Source organism: Silurus meridionalis, chromosome 17 (genome assembly GCF_014805685.1).
Source record: "Silurus meridionalis isolate SWU-2019-XX chromosome 17, ASM1480568v1, whole genome shotgun sequence".
Lineage (NCBI taxonomy): Eukaryota > Metazoa > Chordata > Actinopteri > Siluriformes > Siluridae > Silurus > Silurus meridionalis.
Window position 1 is genome coordinate 18,706,365 of NC_060900.1, and position 23,147 is coordinate 18,729,511.

The following is a 23,147-nucleotide window of genomic DNA, read 5'->3' on the forward strand; positions in this document are numbered from 1 at the left end:
AAGACCACAGGACTGTAGCCTTTAAAAACTAAGGACGTCTTTTTGTTGTGGAAAAATCTTTCTCCGGCCAAACACTCCTGACACATTGACACTCGTAAAAATGTGAGAACCACAAATCTTTGATTTTCACATGATGTAATCACACTTGTCCGACTGATGTATTTTAATGGCAATGCATACATGAAAGCTGTCAATCCTACATTTTCAATGAGCACTTCTGTTGGTTTGTTCTTGAGTGTGAATGAAACAAAAAGATTCCTAGCGAGCAGTTTTGCATTTCTGCCCCAACATCATTTTTACAAATGCTACACTTGATGGGTAATCTCAGTACGTATGTTAGTATGCAGTTCCACTTCCTACGTCATCTTCCTTCTCCAAATGCTTGACATTCATGAATAGTTAACGAAGCGTACCACTTCTTTGATGACTGACATTCCGGGTTGCCGGGTGACACGGACCGGTCGAGCCTGCAGCGCTCGGATCTCGGCTTACAGACACCTGATAGGGATCCCATTGTGGACTGCTACAGACCCCCTGCTGTTGCTGACTCCATGAAACAAAGCGAGCGCCAGGAAAAGGATCGTGTTTCAGTGGTTAGGATGCCCACGAAAGTGGATTTTGCCTAGAGTCCAGAGAAAGTTATTTTGGCTTCCGGAGAATTTTTAGCTTAATCCGCAAACTTTCCATAGTCTGCTGAAAGATATTGAGATTTATTATTTTATTAGTGTGCCCCCCCCCCACCCCCTTCTCCACAGATGTCCTTGTCTCTCCTCTCTCCTCTCTCGACCTTGTCGTGTGCAAATCTGTTTGCTTGCATTGAGCTCTGGTAGGATCATTGCTGCGGTTTGTACACTAAATCTCATTTTGCACAATTTCCACTTACAAAAGCGCAGAAACATTATGGTGTACATGCTTACACCATGTTGTGTATTGCACCACGTTATTGCCGTGCACATTCATTTCAATAATGGTCAGCCAAAAGTCACATGCCAAAATATCTTTTTTTGAAAGATATGCTAATTCAGCAGTTACAGGAATGATGGCGAAATAGAAGCATAAGCTTGGCAGTAACTGGCCTCAGAATTGCAGGCAAAAAATTTGCATGACCATAATGATGACCAGTGATCTGATAAAAAAAAAAATCTATAATCATAATATTTTTTTTTCCCTTTTTTTTTTTTTTTTTTTTTTTTTTACAATGATCTAGATATAGATTTCAGGAAAGGCTTTAATTTAGAAAACAGAAATGAACTAGGACAACATTGTATTGAACAAAACAGTTACCATGGTAACCAATTTTTGCTGAGAATGAGAAAAATCTGATGGTACAAAGTCAGGAGTTTGTCTACAACCTTTAAATGATCTGTATTCAAACGTGATTTACTGCAACTTTACTACGTTCAAATTCTTGATTTCAATGTATGTAAATTTAATTGATGCATAAATCATTTCACTATTGTACAAAATTTCATTTATATATATATATATATATATATATATATATATATATATATATATATATATATATTTTATATGCCATCTGCAATTATCAGTAAAAACAATACAAATGTTGATTTACACAAAATTGCTTCAACCTTTTTAAAGTACATTTTAATACATAAATACCCTGAATTAGAGTTTTATATACTTATAATTAAGCAAAACATCTAATAAAATGTTTTTATCCGATTAGTCAGTCAATTAAAAGGGGGGGAAAATGAAATAATCGTCCTATTAACTGATTCTCAAAATAATTGCAGCCCCAAAGTTAACAGAAAGCACACAATATCCAGAAAAAATTCATTACAATGGCCGCATATTCCTGGCAGAAATATCCTGTGGCAGAATAATGACAGGAAGTGATGTCAAACAAGGAGTAGGAGCATCAAAGCGTTGTTGGGCTCTGCATACATGACTCAAAGTAAACGTGCATGGCTTTAACCAATCTTGAGCAATCGGGTCACAGGAAATTCCAGTTTCAGCAGTACCTTGATGTCATTGTTGCATTTACACAGATGGCTTTAGAGTAATCAGAGCTAGTCGTGACATAAGGGTGAATTAGGATGCGCAGACACACAGACACGCCTCATCTGGCGAGCTCGGGGGAGGTCAGGGAGGGAAATGTCGCGGTGTCAGAATCAATGGGATCGTCAAAGTGGGAGCCTGAGGCAAGGTGAAAAGTTAACACGAGTCCTGCCAACACGTTACCGAATCAGCAACTCAAGAAATATAGGCTGCTGACTCAATGCAGCAAGCAGGACTGCTTTTCTTTTCAGTGTCTGCATTGTGTTGTAATAGAGGAAACCATGACAGTTGAAAAGGTTGAGATTGTTACTGGAAATCTTTTTCTTCTTTCAGCTGCTCCCATTAGGGGTCGCCACAGTGGATCATCTGTCTTCATACCCCCCCACCCCGAGTCTCTACATCTGCCTCTTTCAACCCAACTACCTGCATGTCTTCCCTCACCACATCCATAAACCTCCTTCTTGGTCTTCCTCATTTCCTCCTCCCTGGTGGCTCCATCTTCAGCAGTCTCCTCTCGATATACCCCATGTCCCTCCTCTGCACATGTCCAAAACATCTCAATCTCGCCTCCCTCACCTTGTCTCCAAAACGTCCTACATGTGCTGTCCCTCTAATAAACTAATTTCTAATCCTGTCCATCCTCGTCACTCTCAACACAAATCTCAACATCTTCAGCTCTGCTACCTCCAGCTCCACCTCCTGTCTTTTACTCAATGCCACTGTCTCTAAACCATACAACATCGCAGGTCTCACCACAGTCCTATTTCCCTCTTCACTCTTGCAGATATCCTTCTATCACAAATCACTCCTGTCACTCTTCTCCACCCACTCTGCCCACTTTTTTTTTTTTAAGGAAATAACGGACATAATATAATTCGGCTGCCTATAAATGATCAGCTACGACTCCGCTTTGTGCCAGCTAGCCTGTTTATATAAGGGAAGAGGCAATGTTCAGATTTCACTCCGATTCAACTTTGACCCAGTTAATGCTAATTATTTAAAGGTGTGACCAATAAAAACAAGCCTTCAGATGTGAGGTAGCAAAGTTGGGACTCCTGTGAGTCACAAGGGTGGAGAAGCTAATTATTTACGTGTCTCATTAACTCATTTCATTTATCATGAAAGACATGCAATGTACTACTGTATAGCATAACAAATTGTGGAATATGGTGAAATATCAGCACAGAAACTAAAAAGCCAGGTTTCGTTTCTTGAAAAGAAAATATCTTTTTAAAATATAAAAACATGCTGGATTTAGAAACATTCAGAAAGCTCCTGCACATGAATTAGCTTTGTTTTAATGGAATAGCAATGCTTCAACCTTGTGGTAAAGAATGCTCATTAAAAAGGAAGTGGTAGCCCAGTGGTTAAGATGTTGGCTTTCTAATCCCAAGCTTGAGAAGTCAAATCTCAGCACCACCAAGCTGCAGCTGCTGGGCCCTTAAGAAAGGCCCTTATTCTTCATCTCCTCCATGTATAAAAATAATATTTAATAGCTCTGGATAAGGGTGTATACCAAAAGTATACTGAAAATCTAAAATGTATACTATAGCACTCCTATCTTTTCTGTAATACACAAAAAAGCTTATCTTCTGTAGCCAGCCTTACAGTGTAGCTTACTTTCTTTTCAATCTCGAGTCTACTGGTCTTGTTTTCCAGTGTTGCTTTTGATGGGTTTTTCCAGCCTAACGTTTCAACACATCCTCTCTGCTACCTTTTAACATAAAATACTCAAAAAACACAAACACTACCATCCTCCCAACATTAATCTCACACAGCCACATTTATGTCTGACAAAGAATGAAAGAAAAATGGCAGAAAAACCATATTAAGTTTGTTAAATATACTATATGGACAAAAGATCTACGACCCCTGTCTTTCACCAGGCGCTACTAACACCTTTGCGGCGGCACGAGCACAAATCTCCACAACCAACCTCCGAAATCTAGAGGAACATCATCCCAGAAGAGTGGAGATTATAATAACAGCAAATGGGGACTAAATGTGGAATGGGATGTTAAAAAAAATAAATAAATAAAATAAAAAATAGTCCACAAACTTGTGTTCATATAATTCATTAGGCTACTAGAAATGTTAGTTATTCTAGAGCGCTGTTGCTGTGCATTCGGTTTAAATGCTGACTTGTTAGAGAATGACAGCAATAGATACAGTAGCATGAATCTCTCAAATGGCGGAGGAGCATGTTGGGAAGATCAGCAGGTTTTCAAAGCTCCGATCCCGGTGGAATTTAGTAGGCATGACCTACACCCATCTGGTTTTAGCCACAAAGTGAGTAAGAGTGAGTATTATCTGTTAACCAAATTTCACGTCTCTGTGAATGACAGTTCTGTTTCAACAAAGAATCAGAATAAAAAGAAGAAGAAGAAGAAGAAGAAGAAGAAGAAGAAGAATCCTAACAGCAGCAACAACAACAAAAAATCTATTTACAAAATCATATTTCCAAAAATGTTTCTGTCTTCATGAAAAGCTCTTTGGTACTCGAGAAGTTAACAATTTAGTATTAATAGGATCCGTTCCAGTTTTTGAACCAGTACTAGTGCATGTTTTAATTTTTAAGGAGTCTATAGGCTCTGTTCTGCAATTTGAACTTTTACAAACCAAAAGCGATCTAATTTTAGGTTCTAATTTTTCTTCCTCAGTAGTTAACTATGGAAAGCCCAGTTGCATACACTGCATGCAATTAGGCTTTCCGTTGAGAGCACCAAGAAAACCTATATAAACGGTGTCTTCACACTGCCTCGACTGACTCATATATAAACGGTGTCTTTACACTGCCTCGACTGACTCATATATAAACGGTGTCTTCACACTGCCTCGACTGACTCAGTTTAGAAAAATACCCCTCAGAAAATAGCCTGCTTACTGACACACAATCCTCAGGCTGGTAAAGATGATGACCAGAACAGGAAATGGTACGAAGTGAAACTTGTGGTCTTTCATTCGCAGGTCCAAGCAGTGGGGTTAGATGTGTGACAGCAGTAAAAAAAAGATAGATTTATCACTGCGTGGTACAGTTTCACTCACTCACACCACCGCTCAGAATATATCGACTTTAACTTAAAAGCCAGCTGCAACTGTGATGGTACGCCGCATCACGCAAACACAGCTGGGTTTTGACGACTTCAGTCTCCTGGTTCGAAAAAAACAGTGATTTGTGTAATGAATTATAAGTTTGGAAATGCCTCTGATTATAAAGTTATGCAATAAGAAAGTAACTTTTGGCAAAGGTGGTTTTTAGAGGAAAACCAGCAATAGGGATGAAACAGGGAACGTGGGATGTGTTTATGGTCATAGGGCATGTTTAGAAAGCAAACCCTTCTGATGAAGCCATTCAACCAAACACAACAAGGGCCGTAAAACAACCAGTGTCTTGTGACGATAAGAGTGTCACATCCGCGAGTACTCCAAGAACAAAGGCTCTTTTTCTACTTTTGAAAAAGAAAAAAAAAGGTTTTAATTAAAAAAAAAAAAAAAAAAAAAAAAAAAAAGTGTATTGACAGTTTCCAGGGGTAACAGCCCATGTAACCAACAGTGAACATCATCTACACACAACACAAGAAGAACCACTGCAGATTGTGCAAATCGTTTTTCTGGGCAGCTGACAGAATAAAGAGCATTTTTTACATAACAATTGCTAATAAACTATACGTGGATTTAAATTGGTGCAGGGAGAAAGATTTTTTCCCAGCTTCAGGATCCACTGTTCTCAGTACTGTAATGTGATGTTCACCCATTATGGCTGCATTATCTCATCCTGGGATGTCTATATGTGTGTCTGTGGCGTATCCAGGGTGTATTCCACATCTGTAAATGTCCTGAGATGCTCTGGATACACCCAGGCTCTAACCAGGATTAAGTATTTACTGCATATGGATGAATGAATGAACTGTACATATGATGTGAGAGAACGTTCACTGAAACGGTCCAGTTCTTTCCTGAATCTAAATGCTGAGTGAAGCTACATTGTGATCAGTAATTAAATGTTCCAGCTGATATACAGGCCAATGTAGAGCCTAAGCTCCTTTGATAAACGGAAAAAAGATGTGTGGATACTCGACTGCCATAGCAACATCTATAATTACTGCATGGCAAAGTTAGAAGGTTGCAGGAAAATGTTCAGGCTGTGTTTTTCGGCCCTATAAACGGTTCTGTTGGCAGAACTTGTGGTCTTTAGCTGTAGCTGAGAGAGAGAGACTGACCATTTACACCATCTGTCCTCGAGCTGGTGAGGTCATGATTGTTGAAGAGCCAGAGCATGACTGAGAGGAGCATGGGTTCATCACCCTAAGGAGCACGAGGGGGAGGTGGAAAGGCACATTAGGCACCTATTAACAAAGGTTTAATCATTAAACTGCCTGGGGTCATGCAGGAACACAGCGAGGGGTGGAGCATGATCATCTTCCTATGGAGGCTCATATACGCTGGCTTGTGCAAAGCAGTCATACAAACACAAAAATAAATAAATAAAAATAGAGAGACACAGAGACGGAGACGGAATCTGGCACACATACAGACACAGAACATATAGGCAGGAACAAAGTCAGACAGAGTAGGAAAATCAGGAACACAGAAAAAAGACAAAGAGAAAAGGACAGATACACTGAAAGACATGCAAACAGACAAAAAAAAAAAAAAAACTAGGACACATGCCAAGAGAGACACACAAACATCACTGATAGTGGTGTCTGATTATTACATCGGTTATAAATTATTATATCAGTCATCAAAATGCCCACAATCGAATTAAAGTTCAAGTGAACCAAACGGGCTGAGGTTAAAAAACTACTTCGCATCTTCTGGGCCATTATGGTAAGATGGCTCTAGATTGAGATGATGACATTAACAGTAATAACAGTCAACGTTAATGTGGAAACGTAGCGCTAAACACACTCGGGCGCGGCCAGTTTCACAATGAGCTTCAGGCGAACTGCCAACGTTATGGGGCTTCCTTGGAGCGTTAACTCCTGCTCCTGCACCTGCTGCTCAGCCTCTGCAGAGCTTCACCAGGAATTTCCTCTTCGCTTGCGTCCTTTGCGTTACTAGAACATTTAAGGCTTGATTATGATCCGAGATCGAATAAGATTTCTATTCGGTAACTTTGGGCTACTTTTTAGGTGATCATGCCGACATCAATCTAGATCATGTTGAAAGATATACACTAACTGGCCACTATATTAGGAACACCCACCTGTTCACGAAATTATCAGCAAATCAGGGAACGGAAGAGCAATGCCGAAAAATCAATGGCAAGAACTTCCAATACATTATTAATGCATTAGCGGTGCCATGCTCTTTGGAGGAGGCCATACCCCCTCGTTCTCTGCCGACTGTCCGTCTGTCTGGCGATGTGGCATCTGTTGTAACTTGTGGGTAAGTGAATAAAAACGATCCGTCTGCTCACTCATCTCGCCATACTATCGCTGCAGGTGGGCAACTTTTCCATAGCCCAACCTTGTATTATTCAACAGAATGTAAAAAAACATAGAGGTTTCTATTACACTTTTTTTTTCTTCTTCTTTCTTCAAGAAAATGCCAGTCTAGAGGTTTGCGCAATCATGAAGGCTAAATGTAACCACTCTGTACAAAGAGTGAGCAGAAAAGCATCTCAGAACGTCATATCTTGGACGTCATGGACTACAACAGCTGACATCTACATCAGGTTCATCCAGGACCAGGAATCTGTGGCTACGGTGGAAATGAACCTGGACAAGTGAGGACTGGAAAAATATATGCTTGTTTTTCCAATCTTTATCAGTATCTATCTGCTCTCTTAACTTTGACCCCATTAGCAAACAAAGGTGTTTATGATAAAAATTTATTAATTAAATAAAAAGTGCTGATGTGGAGGTTCCCATAATGTCGTTAGTTGTTTTAAGGTATCAGATTGTTATTTCAGAGCTGAATCACTGAGCAAAGCTGTACATTCCATACTGCATACACTTCTGTGTAACAAAGGACACTTCACAATGTCAGGTGCTTTTATGCCTTGATTACAGGACATTTCCTTTACTGTCACATGAGCTGCAATCACAACAAGACACATATATAAAAAAAAAGCAATGACTCAGAACAAGGGGGGAAAAACTTGCTCTCAAAAAAAAAACATGGACGTTGGTATATTTGAAGCTGCATTCCTGCAGCATAAGAGTAGAGCAGATATGAACTACTTTTTACATGTGGCTCTGGACTGGACCACCATAAGATTAAAAAGAATGTGAAGAATTTTCAATTCAAATCGAAGTAAATATATTTTTGAATTAAAAAAAATAAAATAAATACATTCACTTTAATCTAAAAAAAATAAATATTACACTGGAAACATACTCGGGGGTTGGTGGGGCAGAGTGATGAACTGACCATGCGGTCAATAGGTTACGTTTTTGGTCTCATCCCTTCATTTGTTAATGGTAACGCAAGAAGGGAAAATCTACCACATGCATCACACTGAGGCTGTCTATGTCACACAAAAACCTCCATGGTGTTGGGATATATGAAGCGTTGCAAAATCATGAGCAGCTCAAATCTTCTTCATTCATCTGGCCACATTCCTTTTCAGAGATTTCAAATGATTAGGAGCCATAAAGCAAAGCCGTATGAGACCTACTAATGAGTAAGGAGGAGACCCCCTTGATAAAAGCAGTACACTGCACACAAAGCTGAATTTCACCGTTCATTTCCAGCACTGAGACGCCTCATTTCCTCTCCATCTTACTCTGAAAATGTGAGCAAGAGCCAATACATCCCTCTCCTTCTTCTCCTCTGGGAATTTCCAAGTGACTCCTCTGAATAATATGTGCTATTTAAACAGGGATTAACAACTGGGTGCATGCTTGGCTTTAATGTTAATCATTACAGCAAGGATTGAAATTGCATGATGGAAACATTAGTCAAACATAGAAAGTGACTAAAGCGAACACCCTGTAGTGCTCACAGCATCCTGCTCTCATGACTCTGGGCTAAAGTCATGGGCTGCCTTTATAGAGCCTGCTCTGTGTGGAGAAAGAAATAGAGGGGCTCCAAACATCCGCAATCAATTAGAGCTCTGGCATGCGGACCGAGGCAGGGAGCAGGCTTCCTTCCTGCATCGCAGCTCGCTGGAGACAAGGCCACGAGGAGGGAGAGGGTGAAACTCAAATTGGGTTTCTCAAGCAAACGCTTCCCCTGACAGATTCCAAAGTGCAAACCGAGCTTCAACTTAACCTTTATCTTATTGGAAAATTATGTACAAAACTTTTATTTTATTTTATTGCTGCTCAGGGGTATTAAAGGTTAAAACCATTCTGAATGATCATGAACGGAAATCTGCTCAGTGCAATATCAGCTATTCTAGTAATGATTAAACACCACATTATTTGCATTAGGACATTAAAAAGATAAGTAATAAAGTACAAGCTTTGTTTTAATTCCTACTCTAAAACAATGTTGTACTGCATTAAAGAACAGGATCTACTTCTTGGCTGGAGATGAGGAAGTAAAAGGAACAGAACACTCGTTTTGTCTTGTGTGGTTACAGACAGTCTTTATCACCTGTCAAATAAAATTAATCTTACTTATTGAGAGGATTTTACAAGGAACAAAGCTCTGATTGACTTTTCCCCTCATACTGCTTAAGGATTCCTGAAGATCATGATTAGGGCAACTTTTTACAAGATGCATGCAGCCACCACAAAGTGGATACTGAGTGTTGACCAAAAAAGCCTTCAATCTATTGTTAAGAGTTCGAATCCGAGTCATTTGTGACCAGGAGACTAGGAAAGCGATGGATGGGAGGGACAGAATACGCAATCTCCGGTCAGTCAGAGTAGGTGTGTGTGTGTGTGTGTGAAAACCGACAGTAGCCACGTTTACATGAATACCTTTTTGTCATTCCTATTAATATCACTCCAATTGGAAGATTCTTTGGACTGTTTACATGAGGCGTTCTCTAATCCGATATGTCAAGTCAAGTTTATTTCTATAGCGCTTTTCACAACAGACACTGTCTCATAGCAGCTTCACAGAATTTAAGAGTTTAGGTAAACGATGTGTATTTATCCCTGATGAGCAGACATGGCGACTGTGGCAAGGGAAAACTCCCTTAGATGTTAGGAGGAAAAAACCTTGAGAGGAACCAGACTCAAAAAGGGAATCATCCTAATTTTTTGTGACGTCAAGAGTGATTATAGTCTTTAAACAATACAGAACACTGGAGAGTGAGAACTAACATGAGTACTGGAGTGTTAGATTATGAGTAATGTTCTTTCTACAGTCTTATACAGTCATTTGTGGTTATAAAACTAGGAGCTGCTGAGCAACTCATAAAATAGCTCAACATTTGCGATCATCACAGATCCAACACCAGCTTCTCCATGCCAGAGCCTTTAAACACTCAAAGAGGTCCAGTGTCCAAACTCCACATGAAGTGGGATCCAATTGGCGCTGGCAGGTCGCTAGATGTTTTGGGATAAAATGGTGGTGTTAAATATGGTGTTTTCGTGTGCCGGCGCTTTTAATCGGAATGACTTTGTGACATGCGCACATTAGCATACTGTGTCTTGTCATCAGGAGTCCCATTATTTCTTATGCTATTTTTCTTTTAATCAAGCAAAAGTGTGAATTTGTAGGCAGACTAATGCTGGAAGGTGTGAGGAAAAGACAGGTGCAGGAAGCTGAGCTTTTTGGTGGCATCTGAATCCTGCCCCTCAATCCTCTGAGAAGTAGAAGCGTGTGGATGAAGATCCATAGTGAGGACTAGTGTGAGCCGGTTGTATTGCTGGAATTTAGTGACCTGGAATGGAAACTAAACTTTCGCATGAGTCGCTGGTCATTTTATTGATTTTTGATTTTATTGATTTACAAGTGACTAAATGCGTATAAAAATAGGAAGCAGAAAAATATGTGCATAAAAGATTTTTCAGTTTATATTTGTGACAGTTCAAATAGAAACTTGCATCATTACACTTTACTCTGACATACAGGCTGCTTTGTTCTGAATTTTTAAACTTTCTTTTGTTGTTGGTTACATAATACATACAAATTCTTAGCACATTTCCTCTCAGCACACTACCTTACTCAACCTTACACACACCAAAAAAGTAATCTATGGTACACACTTGATGGCGAAAACAACATAGATATGATGATCTAAAATTTACATCAAGCCTGTTGTGTTTGTGAAGTTAATTAACATTAATGAAAGAATCAAGTCTTTGGTTGTTCGATAACAACACGTTCTCTCAAAAGGAATATTCTACAGGTCATTCAATCACCTAAAAAAATAAATAATAATAAAAAGCTAATTGGTGTGTTATAACCTTCACTGTTTTAATAAACACTTCTTTGAACTTGACTGGCAAATAGCGACTTTGCACAACCTGTGCTTATATGAATGAATTAACAGTTGCATGTGCAGAATTTCTGCTTATGTTAACTTACGTATTAAACATGAATGAAGACAAATACACTGCTTGTCCTTCTCTCAGCACATCTCTAGGAACAAAATGGAACAATTCCTGCTGTTTTCTTATTTAAAGTCTAACTAATATTCTTGAAACTTTTTCAAGTCTAGGTTTGACAAGTGCATTTCTGCAAGACAGAATGGCAGAAAGACGTGCTTTGACAGTGGGGGAATGAAATAAACTCTGCCCAGTACAACTCAATGTCATGGGGTGAAACTCAATTTAAGGCTAATTCACAATGTTTTGGGGGGAAAAAATGCCAGAAATGAAATATTCACTTCGTTCTGAAGTAAAAAAAAAATAAAAAAAAAAAAAAAAAAATAAAAGGGTATTACAGTTAAAGATTGTGTTTTTTGCTAGTTTGTTTCATTCAAATCACTGCAAATCTGCTTTCACATTTACAAGTATTACCTCGGTGCAGTTTTGCTGCCATGTACTTTGCTCACTCTTGGTCTCGGGTTTGATACATTTGCTGTTGGCTTTAAAATGCAACAGTTTCTACGAATGAAGGGAGATCTCATCGTAGTCGAACTCCTTAAACAATAATATGTGCAGAGTGATTGTGAAGATTCCTGTACACGTTTTTCACTCAATGCAGTGAGTGAACACCAGCAGGCTGTGCTGTCATCTGAGGAAAATTGCCTTCATTTGGAAATCATTAAGAAGGAAGGCCAAGGAGCTGGACGATCGTGCTGATTTAGAAACATCTGGAGAGGTTACAGCAGAAGGACATCACTGCTGTAACTTTTCTCTGATGGCTATTTAATTAACAGCAGTTTGCACTCTAAGATGGCCCTTTTAGTGTTGGCTGCGAGGTTTGGGAAAGCAGGGGGCCGAGACAACGACCACCCCCTCTTCCTGTACTGACTTAACCTCTGTTTTAAGGGACTGGAGACTAAAAAGCAACCACTTCCTTTACATGCTGGAAAACAGACGTGGTATGCACACGGCACGGCAGGAGTGCCACAGGAGCGTCACAGATTCAGAGCTGTAGATTATTTTAGTAGTCGAGTAATCTAGCGATTATTCTGAAAATAAGATGTGGCTCTTGAAATGAACAAGTAAATTGTTTCCTTTCTAGAAAAATGTTAATTGTTATTGCTGGAATTCCATACAAGGTTATCAGTGAAAACAAAACCCATTTAGTGCATTTAATTGCCATATTACATCAAAATACAAATACAGTTGCATTGAAAAGGCCCCTCCAATTTTTTACCTGTCCAACGTGCTCCAGAGATTAGAGGGTGGTGCGTCAGTAATAATGGTCAATGGGAAACACAATGATCTGTGTGTTCTTGCACTTGAATGCACTTAAAGAAGAATCTCTGTAACCGAATTACTCAAGATACCCAAGGAATCGTTTTAGTGCTTTACAGAATAGGAAATTCCCGCTATATATTCACAATCTAAATAAAGCGTGAGTTATGTTTCACCGTGTGTTAAAATGAACACAATGTACACTTGTGACAGCTTTATATGACAGGAGTAATACTCTGAGGCATTGTTTTTAGTTGGTGTCAAAAAAGATGTACTGTATGACCAAATGTATGTAGACACCTGACCATAACACTCCTATGTGTTTCTCTGCCACTGTAGCAAAGAAGCATATACTTGTCTACAATGTCACTGTATAATGTAAGCTTAAGATCTCCCTTCCACTGGAACCAAGAGGCCAAAAACTTGTTCGAGCATGACAATGTGCTTACGTGTACAAGATAAGTTGGAGTGAAAGAACTCCAGTGGCCAATGGGATAAACTAGAACAAAGATTTTACATCAGACTTCCTTACCTGACATCAACATCTAACTTCAGTAATTGATGAATAAGCACAAACCCCTGTAACTACACTTAAACATCTACAACAAAGCCTTCCCAGAAGAGTGGAGGCCATAAAATTTACTCTGGAATTTACTCCAAGTTAAAATGTAGTGCAGAGTACAAGCTTTTTTTTCCCCTCAGATAAATGGTATTTATAACCACAAAATACCCCCAAACAAACAAACAAAAAAAATTAAAATTAAAAAAAGAAACAACGAAATCATATTGTAGCCTGTAAATATGTCAGAAATATCAGTGATCAGACTTCAACAATAGAACACGAGCTGCCTGCGCTCTTCGTTTTATTCGTTAATCCAGGAACAGCGGGACACTTCCTTCGGCAGCCAGGTAACATGCTTTAAAAGCAGGCTATAAAATATAGCACGCTCACAAAACACGGAGCCTAGACAATCTCTCAGATAGGGACAAGTACCCTGCAAATTAAAACAAATGATGCACCCTGTAACAATCAGGAATAACAAAATCTCACCCTGGAAACCAACAGGCTACTCGATCTTATACACAAGTACATCTAATATGTTAGTATGCAGGTCACTAAGAGACCCTGGAACTTTTGCTTGTCTGTGCGTTTTACAGGCCGAGACGTAAAAAAACGGTCTCTCGGACAGCGATAGTGGCGAATAAAATTAGCGTTCCCAAAACATTCTGTTCATTGGAGGAATAATCACCAAATGCTCCTGAGAACCTTTCACCGATTTTCAACAAAGCTTTGCATGTCATCTGGACAAAGGTGAAGGAGGGGAAAAACCGCGCAGTCCGGTTCTCCGTGTTTTCTTTCTCTCTCTCTCTGTAAACAGGGCTGAGTGATCAGTCAGGGCTGTTGAGGGGCCCTGTAAATGTGAATGGGGGGAGTCTGAGAACAATGAACTCCGTTACCCCTCTACACACATCTCCAGCCAATTCCCAAAGAGTCCAAGCGCCTGAGCTCAGCCTGAATTCATTTTCCTGGTCCTCAGAGGGAAACGATGCCGGACTGAACGCTCAGGTTTTGGTTGATGAATTATTAAAAAGATACATTAAAAATATATATCTGGCTGTGAGACATCCTGGAAGGTATCAGAGTCAGCCCTGTGATAGCATCGGCTTTTTTTGTGGGTTACTCAACACGCAGACCGCCTACACGGGTTTCTGAAGAATTCCCAGGACATGGGAATATGTGAATAAAATGCTGTGCTTGTTGGCTGAGGTTTTTCGTTTTTTAATGCTGGATGGTATCTTATGCCAGATTTTATAACAACAGCAAAATCTGAACAGGGATGGAAAAATCTGTAAAATACATCAAGGATGTGAAGTATTAAAATATAACCAAGTGTCGGTAACAAAAAATAAACGTTATCTGTTGTCCGCTGACTGACCTTCTCACCATCCTGTGATGGAGTAGGAGCACAAATTTAGCCTAAGCGTTAAAACAGCACAATCGATTAGAAATCTAATAGTCACTTAGTAAACACGTTCAAAAGGTTATTAAATAGTGATGTAAAGAGACGGCAAAGTCCAGAAGTGGACAACTGGTGTGCCCAATGTCTGATTTACGCAAAATATTATTGGATATATAAGAAATAACACATAGTGTGAAAAGCATGATGGTGTGATGTAGCCTGACTATATACAATATACTATTTCTTGTTCTTCTTTCGGCTTCTCCCGTTAGGGGTCGGATCATCCGTCTCCATACCCCCCAGTCCTCTACATCTGCCTCTTTCAAACCCACTTCCTGCATGTCTTCCCTCACCACATCCATAAACCTCCTCCTTGGCCTTCCTCTTTTCCTCCCTATTGGTGGCTCCATCCTCAGCATTCTCCTACCGATATACCCCATGTCCCTCCTCTACACTCTACACCAAATCTCAATCTCACCCCCCTCACTTTGTCCCCATATATATGAGAGAGAGATAAATAAATAGATAGATTTACTCTACAGCCATCACCACAGACATATCTGCTGTAATAGAAACATAACCAGCATCTACTGACCAATCAGTGTTAAGAATTCTGCACTGTTGTTTAAGACGTATTGTCAGTGACTGCTGAATTCCCCCAGTTTATTTCTCTTATGCTTAAAAATCAGTTTGGTAACGATGCAATGATTCATGGCAATCTGTGACTCAACAATGGTTTTCTAATTCTATAGTAACAAAGATTTTTTTTTTTAAAACATTCATTTTACGAACTTTGGCAACTCGTTCGTAAGGTGGGGAGCGTGTGTATAATGACTTCATTAAATTTAATGAAACGTTCATTATTATTTACACTTTTTAATTTTTATTACTATGACAAAAGCTTGAAAATTAACGTGCTGTTATTGGAAAATAATACAATTCTGTAAGAGCAGCTTTGCTTTATGTCAGACTCTACAACACCATGCTGTCTTTGATTATTTTTAACAGCATGCCTCTAATCACATTTTATTCCCTCATTTAAGCATAAATTTGTTTAGACTGAAACACTGTCTGGAGGATTAACGTCTTCAATCGGAGTTCGAGCCATACATCAAAATGGCCTGAATGTGGTACTTGACGCAAACACAGAGCAAAAGGCTGCAGCACATCAAAACGTGGTGGTCTCGCACAGTACAGCTGCCACGCTGCAGCTAATATTTATCCAATTAGTACATCATTCTCCGGCATGCATTTTTGTATATGTAAACGTTGACATCTGAATTGAATAAATCTTTGTTGCGCGGTACAGGGACACATTTACTCCCAGCTGCTTGTCTTTTTACGGAGTGCCAGCGAGCAACAGACAGAGCCAAGAGAGAAGATTATGAACTACAAAGCTCTGCTTGTGAAGAGCCACAGACACACAACAGCGAGAGCTTGTGTTTGATCGAGACAGTCTTGCAGTATTTGGGGCAGGAACGCCATAAACACTTCAAGGTTGGCGACAAGAAAAGCCTTAACCCGACGCAAAAGAAGAACTCTAAGGGCCATGAATAACGTTAATGTTCCTTGCAAACAAATCTAGTTCTGTAAGTGGCATGAAAGTAAAACTAGGTAAAAAAAATATATATATATTAAAAAAATTAGCTGTGTGTATTCTTTCCTGCATGGACCATGGCATTCAGAAAAAGGGAAAGTTTTTGTGAAACCACCTGCATACAGTCAAATGAGAGCAGGTCAGCAACAACAGTTGAAAAAAACTGGTTTTATCAATACACGCATGTATGATTTTGTTGTATGTAATCAGAGCATAGCCAGGGCTCAAGCAAGCGGTTTCCTGACTTGTGCTTTCACAGGATTCTCTCCCTCTCCCCCTGTGTATGCACAGTCTTGGCAGTGCTACTAGACTTGGCACACATCACACTTGGTAAAACACCCGCTCAGACTGCAGGCATCACGGATTACTTCTACTGTGCAACCTGTGCACTATAACAAAGCCAACATAAGCACAGGCTCCAAACTATAAATATAAAAATCATCATCATATACATAATAATACTGTCACTAACGCTCCGAGATTCGTCCTGCATCGCACATGTTCACATACAACATCTGATCTCACGTAAAAATATCCACACAAGTTGATGTGCAAACAAAAAGCAGGTAGGCAAAAAGGACGAAATTATATCACTGGCATGCATCATACGGTTCAATAATACACTGCCAACAGTAATGTTGCTTTAAAAAGATTTTTTTTTTTTTGGAAGAGTTTAATGATATTCAGAATATTTAAGGTAAATAAGAGTAATACATTTTATATCACAATAAAATGGAAGATACATTTTTAAAGATTTAGGCAAAATTTTACCATAAAATCTGCTGCTTTTCAAACTTTTATATAACAACAACAATAATAATAATAATAATAATAATTATAATAACAAATATAGATGCAAGCAGCAATTGCCGTGGTTGAAGCACCTACGGCATTTAAGCTCATAAGGAAAAAGACATTAGGAACATGCTTATGAGTATCACTCCTTCCCGTTTCGTTAACCTTGCACAGGTGCCAAAAATTTATTGGCTGCCATGTTTTTTGAGATACGCACATGTCTTTATGGACATATTGGACAGAGACACTGCATGCAAATTTTCAAGTTGAATGGACTAACAGTTGCGTATTTATAGTCATTTTAGTTTTTTTCCTTTTATGGTGCTAAATAGTCAAGCTCTCAAATGTATTTATATGACCAGAGATTGAGCTCATACACATTTAGTAAAAGATGTCCCATTCCCTTCATGAGTTATAGCCATTTTAGTAAAAGTGGCCCCTCTCTATTGAACATTTTGGCAACCATTTGCGAGTCGAAAGTTAAACGTTTTTTTTTTTTGATAATTATTAATTTTCACTGCACTGGTTTGGTTCGATCGGGTGAAAAACCTAGGACTAGTTCTCGTAGGTTTCTCGTGGGGAAAAAGGGTTGAGCGAATCCGTAAATTTTTGTTTTGGATTTTTATGGATTCCAAAAATATAAAACATTTATGTCTACGACAAACGTAGCTGCACGAGCCATAGCTAGGTCAATTTTATTTTGGACTGTAGAGCCCCGTTTGGCCAACTGGGTTGATACGGTAAACCTCTCTCCTTTAATTGAGCTCTACCATCTACATTTAAAACGTACAAATAAAAGTCAGCTAATGCTTAAATTAAAGGTTTCTTCAACCTAAATAATGGTAGAATGATTACAGTAATGTGTTAATGTTATAAGATTGAGTGCCTACTTTAATACGTGACATGGTGGTAAAGAGGATTGTGGAAATAAATCAGATGTGCTTGCTGGTATTTTAGAACCGACGCTACTCACTGCCGGAGTAAACAATAAATCAATTATCTCATACATACACACACACACACACACACACACACACACACACACAAATCTATTTCTAGCACTGCAAGTGTTCAGACAGGTCTAACCAGTTGGGCATAAAGAGAAGGAAACTGGCATACAGGCAGTATCTCTACTTTAGCACCACTCACCCAAAAAGGCTTAACTGTTTCATGTGTAATAACCCGTACCTCACCATAAAGTGCTACATGGACTGTCATTCAACTGTTTTTTGGAAACGACTACAAGTATCAAGGCAGTAAACAAACCCATGTGACCAAAGATAATCTAACAATTATGGTTAATTACGCCTAAATCACTGGATATCATGTGACTCATTCCTGATTGTCTAGAATGATGTCCGTTTCCTTAACGCAGTTGATGAACTGATTGTGTTTCCACCGCCTTTTCGTTCGGCATGATTTGACTGAGCTAACCCATGTTTCCCCTTCACGGCTATAGGAGACCCCTGGGAGAACACAGCGACGCTCTGACTCCTGAACTCAGGAGGCGCCTGCAGTGTTACAGTGAGCTAAAAATCCTTCAGCTATTTCTTTATACACACTTAATTTATTATGTTGTACCAACATAAAATGCAGCCATTAACATACCAAACTCTTTTCATTGTAATGCCACACCATTTGCCTTCGTTTTCTACTGATCACATACCTGCAACATAGCAAGCAGTTCCAACATTTATAATACTGATCGTGTTGAATGAATTAATAACAGCATCCAAGCTCACAAACTAATTGCTCATGGTTCAACCTGCATGTTAAAGTATTTACTACTGCATGATTAAGTGACGCTTAGTCAATAAGAACTAACAGCTATGCCTTTTTAAACACTGCGGGGAAAGAAACCCAGAGGTAGAAATGCCAGCACTTTCAGCATGGGGTTGAATTCTGGCTTTGACAGACAACCTCATTCATATCACTCAGGTTTTTCAAAGTCAAATAGCTGGTCTCGGCTAAAGATGTGCACAGGACATTAATCACACACATGCGCAGGTTACATCTGTTTGCATCTGCCGGATATAATTTCACACATTTACACCACTACAAGCCTGAATAGGCAGTTACTAAGGATGATAAATACACTATATATTTATATCCATATATGATGTGATTTCGCAAGATAGATAGATAGATAGATAGATAGATAGATAGATAGACAGACAGACAGACAGACAGACAGATGAAAAATTCTCTCCATTACTGATATATTTACTTTAATATACAATGTGTATGATTATTGATTACAATGTCACAATACTATAAACAAAGCAGTAAATTGTTTGTCTACTACTGTACATATACACTGGATTACAGAGACATTAGAGGACAAATAAACTGATCCTGGATGAGGACATGGAGACAAGGTTCTGCTTTAGTTTTGGCACAGGTTGCTTTAGGGGTTGAGTGGTTTCAACCATATTGTCCATAAAAATCTGGATAAACACCAAAACACACAGCGAATCACAAAAGCACCAATGTGAAACAGTTTTACTCCGGCCCAACGTTCACATGCAGGTGGCGTGACAAAAACATTGCACAAACGATCTCCTGTATATCCGGCAGGGTGACACTGTTACATTAACATGAGCGCAGTCTGAGTTCATGCAACGCAATACACATTATGAATCAGGTCTTTGTACCCAAGTTTGATGAATGGTTTGAATATTGCATCAATAGCAGAGGCTACAGAAACAAGACACTGGATAAACACCAGGCAATACTTTTCCAATCCTGAATTGTCTGGCCCAGGTGAGTTCACTCAGACTACACTTACCTCTTACATCCTTTTAAAGTGTGTCAGAAGCGGCGTCTCCTGTCCTTTGCTGTCTACAGCTCAGATTTAGGAAGTCATGATTTAGGACACTGAAGCCAAAACCCCTTTCTTTAACCTGGGACCATTTTTCCCCCTCAGACTTCATTGTCCATTTTTGAACAGGACAAAACAACCAATACTCATCCGAAATGACTGTCTTAGTATAAAAATAAAAAAAAACACAGGTGAAAAATAAGTCATGGCACCACCCAGGTCTTATATGTGAATTTAAACGTGCCTATACTGGTCGGTGCTACAGTGTCACTGTGCCTAGTGTCTTCTGTGATTCTTTATGCACTAAATGTCGTACTTTAAGTTTGTTTCGTGTTATGTAGCACCTTGGTCCTGGAAGAACATTGCTTCATCACAGTGTACTGTACTGTATATGGTTAGATCGATAATAAAAATCCTACTCCGTCACTCAGCCTAGTGAGAGATGAATTGTTTTGGGGGACGAAGCCCACAGCACATTTTTTCAACCTGTGTTAAGAAAAGCTTAACTCTGCCCGAATACGGCGTGACTTTCTGCAGCAACTGTCAATGGTGACTGGGGACAGCACGTGAGCCGTTTACAGATCTGTTGTCGAACGTGCCGACCAACATTTAGAACACCGACTGGCAACTTTACAGTGAGGCGACTGGCGAGTTGCAGTGATAAAATCCACCTTGACTTATGACAAGGTTGTTACGACATGCGAGCTTTGGCAGAGAAATAGGCCAAGATGCGTGAACAGTTAGTGTTCCACATCATACACACAATCTTGTTTGAGATTTGAATAGAAAACGACAATTTCCTTCAGACAGATTGTGTTTGATGGAAACCGCTAAGGGTTTTTAAGTTGGGTTGTGTTTTCATTTTATGTTGTTTGTCACAAGCTGCGTCTCCTGTCCTCTGTCCTCTGCTGTCTACAGCTCAGATTTAGGAAGTCATGCTGTAGGACACTGCAGCCAACACCCCTTCCTTCAGCTGGGACCCTTTTCCCCCCTCAGACTTCATTGTCCTTCATTTTGGAACCAGAGGACGGGACAAAACAACCAATACGAGACCAACCTGACTGCTTTTCTTACTATTTGAAATGAAACACATGAAAACTGAAACCGTGACACCACCCAGGTCTTATACATGCATTTCAACGTGTCCATGTACGTCAAGACTTAAACGCGTGTCTATACGAAACCTGAATTTATGATAAACGTGTTCGAACCCAGACTATGGGAATACGCACTTAAACCAGTCAAACCTAACTGGTTTAACAAGCTAAAGGCTTAAATCTGGCTTCAGGAAAATAAATATATATATGTATAAATGTGTATGTGTGTGTATATGTGTCTGGATGATGAATAGTTGACACCGTATCCGCATTGTTTCAGCAAACGACACCCAGCAACACTGACCACCACAGGCATTACCGCTTAGATATTATTACTATATATTAGAATAATACATATTAAACAAACCAACGAAAAAATAAATGAAGGTAATAAAATATATACGGTGTGTATAAGTGCATTGTGTCGGTTGGACCAACAGGGTGTGAAACCCGGACTGAGGAATATCCACACCAGCCTCCTGATTCACAGCTCGGTGTGAGGAAGGTGTACGCAAGGTACAAACATAAAACATATTTCTTTATAAATAAATGTATAAAATGTTTTCCCATATATATATTTGCCGTTGTAAATAAGTTCGAATGAAACACGTTAACCAGCAGTCTGAGATCTCATTTTTTTTAAATGAGACGCCACACAAAAGACAGCAGCAGTTCAAATTTCTTACCCAAAGATCGGTTCCCCAACTCATCTCTGTGGTAAAAAGGCACTCAGTCCAAATCACGGTGACGTTGTTTGTTATTTTGCTTGTGTATTTATTTGTTGGTTGTATTCCCCCGCTTTCCGAGCCGCGCGAGACGCTCCCACCGCCGTAGAACCGAGAGCGCGTGAAGCCAGAAAGAAACAGCGCGCGACCAAACGCTGTGTCGTTTCTCCACGTACAGCCGCCTGAGATCCTCAGTAAGCACAGTGCAATTCTATAGGGAGGGGGGGAGGGAATCATAAACTTGGCTCAATGCTACCCTCTACCGTCCAGGCTTTGGAAGTGCAAGGTCCAGGTTTTACACGTTTACTTCAGAAGTATTTACCGGTATTACCGAGGTTGCCAGATCATCCCGGTGCACGCTCAACTGCGTTGACTCTTCAACGCTCGTGCATTTTTGGTAGTTTGTATTAATAATAAAACACTCCTGCACGCCATATCTTATTCTTCCAGCCACTTCCGTTAGGGGCCCCCACAGCGGATTATCCATCTCCACATTAGTCTGTCCTTTACATCTGCCTCTTTCATTTATTTTTGAATACTTTATTGATCCCACAAGGACATTTTTTTCACATATCCCAGCGATGTAAGAAACTGGGTTCAGCAGCCCTTAACAGACATTCAAGGACCTTTCACAAGGGCCCCAATAGCAGCATCTTAACCGTACCAGGGTTTGAACTCAAAACCTTCCAAGTAGTAACCCAGAGCCTTAACCACTAAGCTACCACCTCCCCAAAACCAATCACCTGCATGTCTTCTCTCATCACATCCATAAACCTCCTCCTTAACCTTCCTCTTTTCCTCCAGCCTGATGGCTCCGTCCTCAGCATTCTTCTACCGATATACCCCATGTCCCTCATCTGCACATGACCAAACCTCAATCACAATTGCATCCAGCTTGTCTCAGCTTGACTCCAAAACCTCTGTAATTTGTATAATTGTTTTCAATACCATTGTCTCTAAACCATACAATATAAACCCTAAAATACAGGTCTCACCACAGCCTTATAAACTTTTCCCTTCACTTTTGCATATACGTATATGTTGGTCCCCATTTTCCTGCCAAAACAGTTCTGACCTGTCGAGTATTAACAGAATGAACTTTTGCAACAGTTTGAGTTACAGGAGCTCGTCTGTTAGACTGTTCCTTCCTGGGACCACTTTTGCTAGATACTGACCACTGCAGACTGGGAAAATCCCACAAGAGCTGCAGTTTTGGAGATGAAATAATCTACAATATAATACATCACAACTCAGCAGCTTCGGATCGATGTGACCACCTTTGTTTGGTCGAAGGTTACTGTTCATTCATTAATGATGGAAATATTTGTGGAAATCTTTTAATTAGACAAGATCGAGCTAAATGACAAGATTGGATCAAGTTTCCAGGAAGGATATAGAAACCATGGGGAGC

General features: G+C 39.6%; 1 protein-coding gene across 3 annotated transcripts in view; it reads right to left on the minus strand.

Annotated features, from left to right (window-relative positions):
• Window positions 1-21,936, minus strand: part of fnbp1l (formin binding protein 1-like) — a 44,185-nt gene extending 22,249 nt beyond the window's left edge. For all 3 annotated transcript variants that reach the window (XM_046872341.1, XM_046872340.1, XM_046872339.1), the window contains exon 1: window positions 21,698-21,936. In XM_046872341.1, the coding sequence (XP_046728297.1) occupies window positions 21,698-21,721 (24 nt within the window). In that variant the 5' untranslated portion in view covers window positions 21,722-21,936. The remainder of the gene's footprint in view (window positions 1-21,697) is intronic.
• Between the last annotated feature and the right edge of the window lie 1,211 nt (window positions 21,937-23,147).